Here is a 16519-nt window from a genome sequence, read left to right as displayed (position 1 = left end):
CCCTCGCTGCTGAACCTCCAGGGGAGAAGTCTGTGACCTTCATTTGCCACCACCAACCCCCCACAAGAGAGACAGAAGGAAGGAGGGGATGGGGGGCAGGGGAGTCTTTTCCCTGGGTTGGGGAAGGGTGGGGCACACCAGGGAAGAAGGGAAAAAGCACGACTGCTTCTTTCCTCTCTTGGACAAGAAGCCCGTACATGTGATGTGGTGTGTGTCCTGCACATGGAAGCCCCACAGGGGAATGCCAGGGTACCTTTCCGACCCAAGAAGACTCAGAGAGGAGAGACTGGCACAGCCCTGAACTGCAAGCTAAGCTAACAATTTCTAAGCATTGTAACTAGGTCATCAGGTTCCTGGAGAAGCCAGCTGTGTCTGGGGATGGGGGATGGGGAGGGAAATTTTGCAGTTTACCAAGATCCCTACTTCCCTTCAGGGCCCGCCCTCCCTGAAATCTGCACCTGCTCCCAAACTGACCCCTCCCCCTAGCTGGGCCCAGCTGTCAACGGCTCCCAATGCCCCACCCCTGCCTTCCATGGGCTGGAACTATGGGGGCCTCTTGGACAGGAGGTAACTTACTGCCACCTTAGCCCTTCGGAAAGGGAGCTGTGGGGCAGGGAAGAAGTGGCCTCGCCTGGGGGGTATTTCTTACTCCATGAGGGCAGCAAGAAAGCTGGGTCCCTTTGGGCCTGCCCAGGGTACCTTCCTGGCATTGTTGCCACAGGTGGCAGGAGACAGATGATGTTTCGCCTGCTGAGACCAGAGTTGCCAAAAGGCTTCAATCAAGCCTTTGAATCTGCACCTGGCCTGGAGCCCCAAAATAACAACCACGGCAGCCTACCTGATCCACAGGTCGCAGGTGCATCTGGCTTTTTTCTCCCTGCTGAGCCCTGGCTGGCAAGGGATTCTCTCTGCCAGCGATAACTAGAGACCTGGCTGCATGGCTCTGGTGTTGGGCCTCTCCCCATTGGGCCCACCTCTACCAGCAACTATCTCCATCCCTCTGCCCAGGGGCCTCCACCCTCAGTCACCATTCCCTTCTCCCTGACCAGCTTTACTGACAGCCCAGACCCTCCTCCGCCAGACTGCCTCTTCACTGTCTCCCAAATGCTTCATCATACACATTCCACCCTCCAGCTCTGTGTGGATCTTTCTTACCTATCAAGGCTGCCCTTGCCACATTCGTTTCACCTACTGAAAGCCTTCATGGTCCAAATTTTCCTAGTAATTTCCTAGTAATGATGCCTGACACCGACGGAGAACTTTATTCAGGCACTGTGCTAGGTAGGCTACAGAATCACTCACTCATTCAGCAAGTATTCGCCGAGTGGATCCCATGTGCCAAGCACTCTGCTAGATGCTGGGGATGAAGGAAACTTGAAACAAACCCCCTACACTCTGGGAGCTTAGCTTTTACAAGAGGAGTCAGGCAGTAAAGAGGTAAACAAAGGTGGCCTCTTTACTCTTTAGGAGAGGTGATATTTGAGTAGAGACCTAAATGCTAAGACAGTCCTGATCAGATCTAGGGGAAGACTGACCCTGGCAAGCCTATGACAAAGAGATTACTACCACTATCTTCATTAAGGAATGATTACTACCTTCATTTTACAGATGAGAAAACTGAGGACTCGGTGTGAACTGCACAAAGGCACACTGCTGACAAAGCTATTATTCAAGCCTCTAGTGACCTTTCTCCTTCCTGACACTAGGGTTTGGGCTGGTAATGCAGTTGCTGAGGGAAAAGGTGCATGGGGTGATGCAGGCTGAGGGTGGAGGTCCCTGGACCAAGCCACCAATTGAGTAGATAGCTGATGGTGGAAGTGGGCCGGTTTGGCAGGGGTCCAGGGCACCTGTGGGATGCAGCCAAGGGGTCTGTCCTCTTCCATTTCTGGAGTCTACAATACAGATTTGGCACAGTTTGCCTGGAGCCATTCACCAAGGGTTGTGAGTCTATTCCTACTGCTTTAAATGAGTTTGCTTCCTTAAGGACAGAGACATTTTTGTAGCCTAACCTGCATCTAATAATAACAACCCTTCATGTTCACTGAGCAGATCCTGGCTGAGCCCTTGCCCAACCCCAGGTCCTGTGCCAGGTACTCAGGGTAAAGTAAGCCAGTCCAGGCCTGCAAAGAAGCAATGATGCCGTGACTTGAGGGTAGGCTTTGGCATGAGATACAGCTGGGTGCAAGACCCAGCTCTGCCTCTTACAAGGTGTGGTACTGTGGACATGTTATAAAGCCTCTTGAAGCTCTGGATTCTCCATCTTCACACCAAAGCAGTTGTGAGGACCAAACAAGATGATTATGTCAGGGGCATAAACATAGCACCTGGCACAGAGCAAGCACTCAACACATAGCACCTGTCATTATTACTAAAAAAACACTTTTGCATTTCACTTTCTCATTTGAGCCTCTCTTACTCTGGTAGGCTGGTACTATTCTCTCAGATTTATGGATGAGAATTTAAAGCTGATTTGTCTAGTGCTACGCCACCAGCAAGAAATTAAGCTAAGTTTCACAGTGAGAGGCCTGCGTACCACAAAAAAAAAAAAAAAAAAGAAAAAAGAAATTAAGCTAAGTTTCAAATCTGAGTGCAGTTTTATCTATGGGTATGTAGGAAGTGATCAATAAATACTACCATGACCCTTGCCTGGAGTGTCTGGGAGCTGAGGGGACGGATGGGTGATGCACACAGCCTGACTCAGATGGCAGAAAGACACCAGCAAGGCCCAAGGTGTGGGGCATGGAAACAGACCATTGAGGGATGGGATCCGGTCCCCCTCGCTGCAGTACCCACAGTATCCCCAGCCCTTAGCGCAAATAAAGTATTCACCAGTATTTGCTGATTTAACAAATGAAACAAAACTCTGAAGACAGCTCCAAGCAATGAATCCCGCTTTAGGGAAGGCAGGCAACATCGATAACACTGAGTTAAAAGCTAGAATTCTAAGCCATTTACTGTGGGACTAAGGCCCCTTGCCTTAGTTTCCTCCCTGAAATGGGACTGAACATACCCACCTCACTGTGAAATCATGTATACAAAGAAGTCTGGTGAGTTATAAAGTGCTATCATGCATATAAAAGCAATTATCATCAGGCTACAGACCACTAAGGCAATGAAGTGTTGTGAAGACAAGCACCTCAGGTTTGAAGCCCGGGTCGTCCTGGCACTAGCCCGTGTGGCCCTGAGCGTGTCACTTTTCTCTGAGTCTCAGTCTTCTCAACTATAAAATGAAGATGACACCACCTACCTTGTAGGGTTTTTTAAGATGGCTTAGAGATAAAGAACACAGGCTTGGAGTAAGACAGACTTGGTTTCAAATCCTGACTCTGCTTCCCACTAACTGGGTCCCCCCAAATCTCACTGTCCTATAATGCTGAGACTGTTGGACAGTAACACAGAGATGAAACTGGTGAAAGCCCTGTCACATAGTGAGCAGTGAATAAATGCCAACAATCATTTAGACACTGGTACAGTCAGGGGAGGGGCCAAGGTGTAGTGTTTAAAAGTGGGAGCTTGGAAGCTACCCTTACAGGCTTTGCCACTTACTAAGCATGCTACCCTTCATAAGTTGCTTAACATCTCTGTACCTCAGTTTCCTCATTTGTAAAATAGGGATAATAATGGTAGCAACTTCAGAGTGTTGCTCTGCGAATGGAATAAATTAATACACGTAAAGCATTTTGAACAACGCCTGGCATAGAATAAGCACTTGATAAATGTTAGGTGCTATAAATAGTAATGTTAACAATAATATTAATCACCAAGTGGAATAAGAGGGAGGGACTGTGTAATCCTGGGACACGGGTATCCCATGGAAGAATTCTAGGGAAATCCCTGGGCAGCTGTTTGTAGGCAAGTTCTCAGCCTCTGGGAGAAAGACTCTTCTATGGAAAGGACATGAGGCTGGGGGCTCCTGAGCAAAAATCTCAGTCCCGATGACCAGGAGGCCAGTCTCTGGGGAGGCAAGTCAGGCTCCTTGGAAGGACACAGTGTTCCTCACCCCGCCTGACTCAGGGGAACAAAGGCACGTGTGTGGCCAGGGAGGAGGGAGGGGAATGTTTCCCTTTCAAGAGCGGAACAAAGGATCTGAGGCATAGTTGAGTGCGTTCCAATCCCCTCCCAGGCTAGCTCCCATTCCTCAGATGATTGTCCAACAAGGTTTTCAACCTTCTAGCTACCTCCTGAAAGGTGACCTCCGGGAGGGAGTGGCAGGCTCCACTTCACTCTTCCCTCTGTCATCGGTCTCCACGAGGCAGGATTTCTACGTGCCAACCTCTAAGACCTCTCTTAGGAGTCCCAGGCCTGTGTGGGGTGGGGACCCCGGGGGAACCCAGGGTTAATGGATGACACAAGGCACTGCAAGCGACAGGTTTAATGTCCCTCTAGGGGGAGTCCAAGACTAAAACTGCTACTTAGTGTGGAGCCAGGAGAGAACCCAGGAGTTCTGACCAACCCCCAGTGTGGGGTGGGTGTAAAACTCTGACAGAACTCAGTGGAAATGCATTTTCTAAACCTTAAAGGGATGATCACAGGCTGGAGAGAGAAGCTAGGTGAAGGGTGAAGGGGGAGGAAGCGAAGAAAGTAACTGACAAGAGGAGAGACATGGCCAAAAAAAGGAGTTTGTGTGAGGGGGGAGCCTTTAGGGATATTACTTTCCAATTTCCACACTCTAGCCAGCAAGAATCCGACTGCAGGGCTGGGACAGGAAGCAGTCCATGGAAGTCATTGCAATGGCATTTCCTGAAGAGTGAGAGAAAAACCTCTAGTTCCGAGGGGAGCTCTGGAGTCTGCCCGAAAAGCCCTGTAGCTTGGAGCTAGCCTTAAGGCTCCAGCTTGGCCTGAGAGTCTCATCAGGGATGAAACCAAGTAGCAGAAGGTCCCAAAGGCAGTTTCTTTCTGCAAAAACACTATTTACAAAAATCAATATGTAATAAACGGGAAGCCAGATGATGTGACTGAAGGAACCCTTGGTTGCGGCTGCTGGTTGCTGCTGATACTGACAGTCACTATTCTGAGAGCCTTTCGACATGAATTAACTCACTGAATCTTCAGAGCAAAGCGCTATTATAGCCATTTACAAGTTAAAAGACTTGCCCAAGGTCACACATGCCATAAGTGGTCTAGTCCAGATTTGAAAGCCCAAACCCTGCATCTTCCTCCTGATGTAACCTTGAGCAAGTCACTTCATCTTTCTCAGCCTGATTTCTCTCTGCTCACCTCCCTGGGTGGTTGGTTATAAGCATCAGAAAGGCAAGGTGGGGGGAATTCCCTGGCAGTTGGTGGTTAGGACTCCCACTGCAGGGGCACAGGTTCGATCCCTCATCAGGGAACTAAGATCCTGCATGCTGCACGGCCAAAAAAATAGAAAGTATCTGGGGACACTGGAACCACAGTCCCTCAGGGAAATAATGAGCAGAACTCACTCCATTAAAAAAATAATAATAAAAAATTTTTAAAAAATTTTAAAGGCAAGGTGGATATGAAAGTGCTTTCTAAGCTGTAAAGTGCTACATAAATGTGGAGTAGAAATACTGTGGGGTCAGTGATAAACTACCCTACATTAACACTGGGATTAGTTTTTAGCAACTAAAGTGCTGCAGCTGTTGATAGGAAAGAGCCATCCTAAAGTATAACTATCCTGAAATATGCCATAATGATGGAATCCACAAGGCCTAGGGCCAGTGAGAAGCAGGATTCCTAGACTCAACTTCAACCCTCCAACTTACAGATGGCGAAACTGGGGCCTAGGGGTAAAATGACTTGGCCAAAGTGAGACAGTGAGTCAAGGCAGATTTGAGACTAGAACTGGGATCCTGACTAAGACGAGTGCTTGACCAATATGCAAAGGAACACTACGGAGCTCCTGGCAGGACAGGAACACTGCTAGCGCCTGCCTGCCCTAAGGATGTGCCCAAAGGTCACTACAGAGTCCAAACAAGGGAGAATAGACGCTGTAGATTCTGTGAATGGGTCTCCAACACAAGTTCTGTGGCAAAGATGATCAGAATTATGATACCAACCTGTGCCGGGCTCTATGCATCTCAGGCAGATCTCGTTAGGTCTTTGCCATGGCCTTGTGAGGCAGGTAATATTTGCCCCAAGGTTCAGAGAGTTCAAGGAGCTTGCCCAAGGTCACAGAGCTAGACATGGGTGATGTGGGACCTCAACCCAGACATGGTGCAGTTATCCACACAGAATTAGCGCTAGAGTGGAGGAGGACCATTCACCACACCACATTTGAAGAGACTATCCCAGAAGAACATCTAGCTTATTTAGCCCTGATTCTATGATCTCCAAGTGGTTAAAAAATGTGGCTTTCAAGGTGGCCAGACCCATCAATATGCCATGTGCAAGCCTGGTCTTGGTCTCTTTTCACCATTTCCACCTCTACCTCCTGATCCAAGCCACTCTTCTTTCTCACTTGACAGCTTTCACCAGCCTCTTCACTGGGCTCCTGGCTGCCACCCTTGCAGAATTCAGATCATTTCACCCCTGCTCCTAATCTTCTCCTGGCCTCTCTCATTCTACCAAAGCCAAGTCCTCACCATCACCTGTAACGGGCCATGTGATTGGGCCCCTGGCTACCTCTCCCTCCTCAATCCTAACCACTCTCCCCTCTCACCTCCTACCACTCTCTTACTGTTTCTTCTCCAGCTACACTGGCCTTCTTGCTCATCCTTGAGCATGCCAAGCACACTCCCTCCTGAGTCCATCCCTCTGCTTATAACCCTCTTTCTACAGGTACCCACATCGACCACCACCTTACCTTCTTCAGGCCTTGGCTCAAATATTACCTTTTGGTGATGCGTTCTCTATGCACTCTTTTAAAATTGCAGCCTTATCTCCTTTTGCTAGGCATGCCCTATGCCTCAATGTGCTTTATTTTCTTCATAGCACTTAGTATCACCTGATATATGTTATGTACGTATGTAATTACACGTTGTCTGTTTCTCCCCACTAGAATGTAAGCTCCACAATGCAAACTTAATTTTATTTAATGCTGTACTGCTAGTGCCTAGGACAGCCTGACACACAGCAGGAGCTCAATTAATATTATCCGAATGAATGTTTAGGGACTTCCCCGGTGGCAGAGTGGTTGAGAATCGGCCTGCCAATACAGGGGACACAGGTTCAAGCCCTGGTCCAGGAAGATCCCACGTGCCAGGGAGCAAGTAAGCCCGTGTGCCGCAACTATTGAGCCTGTGCTCTAGAGCCTGCGAGCCACAACTACTGAAGCCCGCAAGCCTAAAGCCTGTGCCCCGCCACAAGAGGAGCCACCACAGTGAGAAGCCTGCGCACCCAATGAAGAGTAGCCCCTGCTCTCCACAACTAGAGAAAGCCCACGTGCAGCAATGAAGACCCAATGCAGCCAAAAAAAAAAAAAAAAAAAAAAAAAAAAAAAAAAAAAAAAGAATGAATGATTAGATAAAGGGCAATTCCTATTACTATTATTCTGGTTTGATAAGTGTCTGTTTCTTCATAAATTTAGGCAGCTTCTCTTTCATTAGGTACCTGCTACGCCTAAGACCTCTGCTCAGTGCTGATTAAACAAGTATGGACAAGATGTGGACTCCACCCTCAGGAAGTTCCTAAACCTGGTAGAGGTATGGTAGTGTTAGATGTCTTCTTTATACTAATTTAAACTCTACCACTGTGATTTACCTATCCAAGTTCTGCTGGGTACTATACCAATAAAAAAGTCTTAGCCCCTCTTCCTGCAGATATTTGAAACCAGTGACCGTGGTCTCCTGGGTCTTCTCTTCCCCAGGCTAAACAAAAAGACCCAGTGGGATTGTCTGACTCAGATCTGCCAACTGGGAACGGGTAAGACAGACTGTCGGCTGGAGAGACAGAAGAGAAGCGGATCCAGGAGCAGAGTGGCTCCTTCAAAGAAAAGAGAGGGAGTCCTTGGGGAGGAACTCCATGGAATTAGGTTGAAGGCTGGGGGTGGGGACAGAGCCCTGCTCATTAGGTAGTAGGAGATTATGTTTCTGTAGAAGAGCAGCTCACTGGGAATTACCCCTAAACCTATCCATGCTAAACCCAGACAAAACCATCGCTGCTAAAATAAAGCCCTGTAATGGAAGGTTGAGGGCACTGGAAAAACCAGGGAGGACACTCAAGCCACTGGCCTCAGGACAGATACCTGCTGGGGAAGGGACAAGTAACAACTGCTGCTTCCTGTAGCCCAAACAAATCTGGTGACTACCCACACAAAAGCCAAGAAACCCCTCTAGGTTCTGTTGGGGCCCCCTGAAAAAATACTTGGGTATTTTCTACCAGAAGCTGAAGGGCTCTGTGGGGCTACTGGGGAAATCAGTCTCAGGAAGCCTGGAAAACCCTGTGATGGTGATGGCGTTTTAAGGGCAACTTCAAATGTACATCCAGAAGAACTGGGTGTTTTGAGGGGGGAGCCCCTGAGACACTTCTACCTCACTTTGGGACCTGAATGAGATTACTAAAAATTTCCACGTTTGGGGTTTCTAATGGGGTTTCCCCAAGAAAACCACAGAATTGCGAACAGCTGCTGAGATCTGCAAAAGTTGCTGAGGTGCTTCAGCGAAGCACATACATTAGTGCCAAAGAAGACAGAACAGGCAAGAAGAAACCTACAGAAACCAGAAGACCACAGAGCTATGCAGCCTGGGAAAGGCCAAATTATGGTTTCTCCGCCACCCCCGCCCCAACAACTGTTCATTGCTTTCAACAATGGTGTTTCCATCAAGCTAAGGGGTTTCCCAGGGATGATGATAACAAAATGGCCTGGCCCACCTGGGTCCCCACCACATAACTGTCCACATTCCCATTGGAAAGCCCCAGAAACACTCTGTCCCTATCATTCTAGTGAACATCTCAGCGGCTGGCTTTGTTTCTCAAGAAACTCTGGGGGCAAAGTTCAGTTTTCGTAGGCAGCCCATTCATTAAAAGAGGTGCCTCCATCCTACAATTAAGGCCCAAGGAGAGCCTTTGTTCTAGATCCTTTACTAGGGTCAAGCTATGGCAGGTGGCTATCTTTATTTCATTTTACAGGTGGGAGAGATGGATGGACAAGAGAGATAAACAGGTTCAGCATCTTGGCAGGTGACTCCAGGTAGGCGGTGGTGTGGTTATATGTGTGGAATTCCAGTCCTTGGAGCATCACCCACAATTAAGTAGACATACCTGGAGCAGGCCATCTTCTCCCTTTATGCACACAATTCTTACCTACTGGTAGGGCTTGAGAAAGTTTTAACAATGAAAAATTAACAAGAAGCCCACTCTTGGGGCTATCCTGGTGGCACAGTGGTTGACGGTCCGCCTGCCGATGCAGGGGACACAGGTTCGTGCCCCGGTCTGGGAGGATCCTGCTTGCCGCGGAGCGGCTGGGTCCGTGAGCCATGGCCACTGGGCTTGCGCGTCCGCAGCCTGTACTCCGCAACGGTAGAGGCCACAACAGTGAGAGGCCCGCGTACCGCAAAAAAAAAAAAAAGAAGCCCACTCTCACTGGGCAAAACCCTGATATCCACTTGAGTTTCACCAATGCCAGAATGTGCGGAGGCTACACACATGCCAAACTTTGGCAGCCCGCTACTGCCAACAAAGGTGCTGTTCTTCCTGCAACTCCTGAACAAGTCCAGCATCAGACTCGAGTGAGCACCTCCACAGGCATGTTTTGCTTGGCCCAACAGCACCTTTGGCTCACATTATTACTCCTAGGACAACATGAAATGGAGGGAAAGAGTTTAGGCTTTGGAGTCAGGCCCACCTAGGTGTAAATTCTCACTCAGTCACTTAACTGGCTGAGGAATACCTGGGGCCAGTCACTTAGCTACCAGGAGCTTCATATGTAAACTGGGAATAAACCCACCTACCTTAGAAGGTTATTGTGTGGAGTATATGAAATAGCATGTCATTTCCATGAAAGAAAGTACCATGTTTTGCTTATGGCCAGCACCTAGCACATGCCTTCCTCATAGTAGATGGTCAGTGAATTTTGGTTGCATAAGTAAAATACCTAACATAATGCCTCATGCATAAAATGTACTCTCTAAAGGCTCATTTCCTCTTCCTTTCCTGTAGGGATGCTAAATTTACAGCATATCCCAGGGTGGAATGGCCCGTAACTCCTACACTCATGGATCCCCCAGCCACAGCCTCCAGGAAGGTTATGAGATGCCACTGCCGTAGCCAGTCGGTAAGTCAAACAGGATGGTCCCTGAGAGGGAAGTGGGCGGGTACCTTCTACCTAAAGGATCCCATGTCACATGTTCTTTACCTCCTGGCCTCAGGGAGAATGCGTGCCCAGAAATGGTTCTGACATAACTGGCTCTTCTGCACACATCCCCTCTGTTCACCAAGAGGAAGTAACATATGGAATGCTGTCCAACGGGCTCTGATAATTCTTGAGCAAAGAGACAGAAGATGGAATTTCAATCCAGTGGTGATCTAACGAACTTGCCCAGTGCTGCTGTGTCTAAAACCTCTTTCTTGAGCAGAGACATAAGATGGAATTTCAATCCAGTGGTGATCTAACGAACTTGCCCAGTGCTGCTGTGTCTAAAACCTCTTTGCAATACCGGGTGACTAGCAATTCTCTGGTCCAGGCAGCCCTCTCAGAGGCTGTCTGGCAGGCCAGGAACCTCTCCCATATTGCCTTTTGTTAATAGCTGGCAACAACCCACCTGTATTAGGACCACCGGCCAAAGACAACAGTCAGGCAAAGTGGGCAAATGGCCCAAGTCTCTACTTGGAGATGCCTCAGAGGGTGTGTCAGAAATGCTGGAATCCTGTCCCTCCTGTAATAAGTTAAACAAATATTTGCTCCCAAAGAGAATCAAAGCAGGGGGTAATAAGAGAGGTCATCCCACAAACCAATAGGAACTATTTAATCATTTATCTCCCCAGGAAGTTCATTTACAGAAAAGCTTTCAAGTCTGGTCAGCCTTAGCTAAAGAAAGCCCTCCACCTTTACCTTCCGCAACCCCACCCCAGTCTTCTGACCTCTACTGACTTGACCCCTTTGCCTTTTACAAGAACTGGCAGTGGGAAGAGTTGATCAAGTTGCAAAGAAATGGGAAATAAGACAGGGGGTGGGGTTCCAGGAGGTCCCTTGCTCTGTGGTAAACTGAAGTGCCTACCACACCCTAGGCCCAGCCTCTGGATAACTGCATTCTTAACATTCCTGAGTCCACGATGCATGGCCCTTTCCACCTCAGCTCCTTCAATCAATGACTTATTTTCCACAGGCTGCTTGATTTTCTGGGCTTTCTGAGGGGAATAAATACCTCTCATAAGCCCTGCCCCTCCCCGAGGCAGGGAGATAAGCAAGGAGATAGAACTGAGTTCACTGCAGACAAGCAAAAACTGCCTACAATGACCGCCAGTAAAGAATCTCTCACCACTAGCCCACCCTGACTTGGTGATGGGCAAGGGAATTCCCTTCCCTGGCAAAGGAACGAGGCACAACTGCTGGGCCCAGAAAGTGTACCTGGGACCGACGACAACTACTACAGCAAACTTGCTGGTGTCCATCACTGTGCTCACATTAGCTCCAAGGACTGCAAGGCAAGGAGGGCTTGCCACATTTTTTTAGTGGAAGAAGCTGAGGCTCAAGGTAAACTGTCCTGTCCAAGGTCACACGGCTAGTTACGTGACAGGGCTGGAACTCACACCTGTGTCAGTTTGTTTCTGAAGTCTGTCACTGAATCTCAATGTTCCAAGGAGCCCCACAGACCAGGTTCTTGCTTTGCCGGCAAACAGTGCTCAGTGAAGAGGCCCCAGGGCCCCGGCCGGAAAGCAACAGGCGTAACAGCTGGAGCTCCCCAACCGACCCCAGGCAGTGAGGTGCAAAGTCCCTGGGCTTAATGAGTGACACAGCAAGAGCTCCGCAAACTGGCCAACCACACAGAAAGTTGCACACTTTAGAGCCAATGAACATAGGGGCGCAGCACAAACACAACTGGCCCACTGGCACAGCTTACACCCTAAAATCAGACAATCCTCAGCCATCCAAGCCAGTGGGATGCAAAGTCTGGTCATGCAAACTCTGAAATAAAGGGAACTTGATTTGGGGGAGGGAAGCCCGGGACAGGATTGACATCCCAGGGGAGTGAGATTGAAGGGGCTTGTGGGTCACTGATACTCACTATCTTCTGCAGGCATTACACTCATCACCCCTTAGCATGGTGAGCCATTATGTCAGGGTGAGGGGAACACTGGACTAACTTCCCACTCTCAAAGGTTTGGGGCCAAATGAACACACAGGCTATGTTTTCCTCTGCAGAGAAACTGGAACACAAGTATGAAAGAGTAGGGTCATAAGGATGACCAGAATGAAGATATCTGGTCCTTGCAGAACTAGGTCACCTGTATTTCAGAACAGTTAACCTCTTGTGGTGCAATGAGGCCAGTCACGTCTCCTTAACAAACAACATCTCCAGTAATCACCCAGCATAAGAGAAAAAAAAATAGGGGAAAGGCTGTTGGGAATCTGACCAGAGGCCAAGGAAAAGGGACACACAAGGGGCGTGGTCCTTACCCAGCCGCCGTTCTCCTGGATCCAAGGCTCTAGGTGGTCATTCAGGTAAGTGGCCATCCAAGCTGCAATCCGACTCACCAATACCTGCATCTCCTTGTCTACGCTTTCCACGCACAGTGCCCCACCGAAGGAGAAAAAGGCCACAATGCGACCCCAGTTCACCCCATCCCGGAAGAGTTCGTTCACTACCTGCTCAAAGCTCTGATATGCCGTCCCTGGGGTGATGTGGAGCTGGGATGTCAGGTCGCTGAATGCCCGCCGGTACCTCAGTTCAAACTCATCACCTGCCTCCCTCAGCGCTTGCTTCACCGCTGCCATGGGGATCACCTCCCGGGCATCCAAGCTGCTGCTGTGGCCAGTGGCTCCATTCACCGCAGGGCTGTCTGCCAGGTGCCAGGACGGGTTGCCATTGATGGCACTGGGGGTTTCCATGTCTGATTCAGTCCCTTCTGGGGCCTCAGTTCTGTTCTCGTCCACATTGCTAAACTGACTCCAGCTGTATCCTTTCTGGGAAAGCTTGTAGGAGAGAAAGTCAACCACCAGCTCCCGATTGCTCTGAGACATTTTTATAATAGGGATGGGCTCCACCAGTCCATTGTCCAAAACACCTGCTCACTCACTGAGTCTGGTCTCTGCTTAGTCGTTCTCTTCTGAGATCCAAAGCCAAGATAAGGTTCTGAAGGGAGAGAAAGAGCTTCAGGAAAAAAAAATTAATATGCATACCATTTACCCTACAACATCCCATTCCCTCTCCAGGTACCAGCCCTGGGTTCTTTGCGGCTCTTATGAAGGTCTGGGTCTAGCTTCCAAGGGACTTCAATGAAGTCAAATTGAAAGCACCAGTGGGCTCTGAATCATCACACCGGCTTTTTTTTTTTTTTTACCTCAACCATCCCATTTTCCCCAAAATGTCTTCCTCAGAAAGTCACCCCAATGGGCAGTCTGCCCCCCAACCCCACCCCCGCACCACCTACATTCAAATGTCTCGGGCAACGGCAGGCAGGTGCAGCCCCCGGAAAATCTTTTGTATCATAGGTCGGGCTAGGAGGTGGCAGCCGGGAGCCGGTAACTCAACCGGCCTCGCGGCGGCTGGCAAAAAAACCAGCTCCGGCTGGAGGGATCATGCGACCCGGCGGACTGAAAGCTCAGAAGGCGACACAGGAATTACGAAGCTAAAGAACCGGCCCCCTCGCTTGCTTCCTCCTCCATCGCCCAGATCGAGGGCGGCCGCTCAGCAGCCGCGGCCTCCTGCCACCCGGGAGCCCAGCCCCCTCGCTCTTGCAACGCCCCTTGGCTCTCCGCCTCCTACTGGGAGCCAGGAGAACTCTCTCGGAGATGGCTGGTGTGAGGTTTAGTTTTTGTTTTTTTCTATTTAAGTACCAGCCCAGGGTGAGGTTTCCGAAGAAACCCTGAAGGGACTTCTCAATGGGGCTCAAGGTTTCGATGAGGGGCGGAGAGAGGGAAAAACTGCCTCGGATCTGCGCTCTGACTTTGGAAAGGCCATCCCCGGGCCTTTCTGGGAGGCTGAAAGCCGGGGACCCCCCAGAAACGCCGCTGGTTTTCTCTGAATTCCCCAAAGGCCCTGGACTTGGCGGTGGCGGTGAGGGATTGCCGGGTCCTCCATTCCCCGCACGGACACAATGGCCGCCGGCGCCCTGCACAAAGACCGGGCGAGGGTGAGGCGCCGGGCCTCTTCTCGTGTCAGAGAGAGGGGTCGAGGCCAGCTCGAGACCCCCCACAGCTGAGACCACGTTTTCCTGGGGACAGGCGGCTTCCTGGCGCCCCCGGGAGGGCTTGGGGGACGGGGGCTGCACCTCTCCGGAGCCCGGGGTCGGTGGGCTGCGGCCTCACAGCTCCCTCCGCGCCTTAGGCCGGGTACCCGCCCGGCCACCGCCCCGTTGCTAGGCAACTGCTCTCCCTCAGGGGCGCCCCCTAGACCTTTCTGGGAGGAGGGGTCTCGCCCCCGGCGGCCCGCCCCGGCGTAGCCAATCAGAGAGCCCAGGTAGCACGCAAGCAGGACGGCGAGGGCTCCCATTGGGCGCAGCGCCTGCCACGCACAGGGGAGGCGGCGCTCTCACCTGCGAGCCCCGCGAACCGTGGGGGGCCACGTACCCCCTTCATGGGCCAGGTAGTTTTCGGACGCGAGCGCTCTTCGCGGCCAAGTTCCGCGCCGTGGACCTGGGCCGGCCTACCTGGCTGAAGGTTCGCGCTGTCTCTTCCGAACGAGTCGGCCTCAGTTTCCCCTGAAGAGACTGGGAGAACTTGCAAGCTCAGTCACTTCCGGTGCCGCGGCAGCGCGCGCGAGCCCGAGACGCAAGGGGAGTGCGCGCCTTGAGGACTGGCGTCAAGAACTGGGCGAGAGCGCCCCCTTGCGGTAGAACTGGGGAACCCGGAGACGCAAGAAAAAAAAAATCAACGTTTACGTTCACATTTCCATTCGTTAATTCATTTAGCCAGTTTCATCCACCCGTCAGTTTATATATCGAAAAAGCATCGCGTTGTGGCTAAGAACCTTGTGTCTGGGATTCCAGCTTTGCCGGTTGGGCAAGTTACTCAACTGCTGCGTGCCTCAATTATCCTTAACTGTAAAATGAGTAAAAACCAACCTCCCTCATTGAGTTATTTTGATGATTAAAAAAGTTGTTATTTGTGAAGTCCCTAGTATATGCTGCATAATTTCTCTCAGCAAATGTTTATTGTTTGGATTGCTGAAGTTAGAGTTAGGAGCAAGACAAGACATGGCCCGTGCTTTCATAGAGACTTAAACCCTTGAGATGGAGAGACACCGTAAACAACTAAGAAAACGAACACGGTAATTTCAGATAGTGACTAGTGCTCTTAAGAAAGCAAATCAGGGTATTGTCATAAAGAGGGTGAAGGAAGAGGTGCTCCTTTAGAGTGGGTGGTCAGAGATGTAAGCCTTGTCCTCCCTGCCCAGTGAGGAAGAGAGGCATTTTTTCAACTGTTTCAATTGTTTGTGTAGGGTGCCAGAGACGGTCTCTTTGAAGAGACAACATAGGCCCCAAGACCTGAAGTGTAGGAAGATGCCAACTCATCGGAAGAGTTTAGAGAACATCAACCTTGGCAGAGGGACTGGCTTGTGCAAAGTGTCCCGAGGCAGTAAGATCTTGGCATTTCCCAGAAACTGAAGGAGAAGCAGTGTGACTGAGGGAGGGCAAATGTGGGTTGAGAGGAGGTTGAAAAGTTGACCATGGAAGTGAGTTAGACTTGATTCTAAACATTCAAAGGTGTTTTATTTTGTGGTAATTTAATTGATTAAAAATAGGATATTAAAAATACAGCAAAGAGCATAGAATTAAGTCCTCTTCCCACACCTGCTTTCCAATCCCTAGTTTCCCTCACAGAGGTCATCACTCTTAAGCCCTTTCCTCTGTAGTCTTTCAGAGATGGTCACTGTATTCACAAGCAAATTTATATGTATAAATGTTTTTACACAACCAGTCGCTTGCTATAGACACTTCTACATCTTGCTTTTTTTTTTGCTGAGCTCTATGTTTTTAGTCGGTCTTCATTTTTTAAATTAACACACAACTTTATAAACATATGCCATAATTTACTTGCCCAATCCCCTATTTGGGAACACTTAGGTAGTTTCCAGTCCTATCTTATTATAAATAAAGCTATAACTTATCCATTTGTTATTTTGCATATGTGGGAGTTTATCTGTTAAGTAAATTCCTGAAAGTGGAATTACCAGTAACTGAGTATATGAATTTGTTTTTTGTTTCGTTTTAATGCATATTGGCAATGTGCTCTACATAGCAGCTGTACCAGTTTGTCCTCCCATCAGTAAAGTATGAGACTGCCTATTTCCTCACATCCTGAGCTACACAGTGTGTTATCAAACCTTTTTATCCTCACCAATCAGATAAAAACTGAGAGACACTCTTATTTTGATTTCTTTTTATTAAGAGTGAAGTTGAGCAATTTTTCATATTTATGAGTCTTTTTTTGGGGGAAAGTCTTGTTCTGATGAATTCT

General features: G+C 49.4%; 1 protein-coding gene across 4 annotated transcripts in view; it reads right to left on the bottom strand.

The window, feature by feature from the left end:
• The window catches only part of BCL2L1 (BCL2 like 1), a 52605-nt gene extending 37804 nt beyond the window's left edge, over positions 1–14801 (bottom strand). The window contains exons 1-2 of one of the 4 annotated variants that reach the window (XM_007446871.1): positions 14596–14801; positions 12518–13193 (exon numbers count right to left, since the gene is read on the bottom strand). In XM_007446871.1, coding sequence (XP_007446933.1) covers positions 12518–13081 — 564 coding nt within the window. In that variant the 5' untranslated portion in view covers positions 13082–13193; positions 14596–14801. Of the gene's footprint in view, positions 1–12517; positions 13212–13491; positions 13828–14595 lie in introns of those variants that run through there. The other 3 variants (XM_007446872.1, XM_007446873.1, XM_007446870.1) reach the window with 3 other exon arrangements.
• Positions 14802–16519: the final 1718 nt, after the last annotated feature.

The sequence above is a fragment of the Lipotes vexillifer genome, unplaced genomic scaffold, assembly GCF_000442215.2.
Source record: "Lipotes vexillifer unplaced genomic scaffold, Lipotes_vexillifer_v1.1 scaffold75, whole genome shotgun sequence".
Taxonomy (NCBI): Eukaryota; Metazoa; Chordata; class Mammalia; order Artiodactyla; family Lipotidae; genus Lipotes; species Lipotes vexillifer.
Note: the sequence above shows the minus strand (reverse complement) of the source record. Positions and strands in the feature narration are given on the sequence as shown.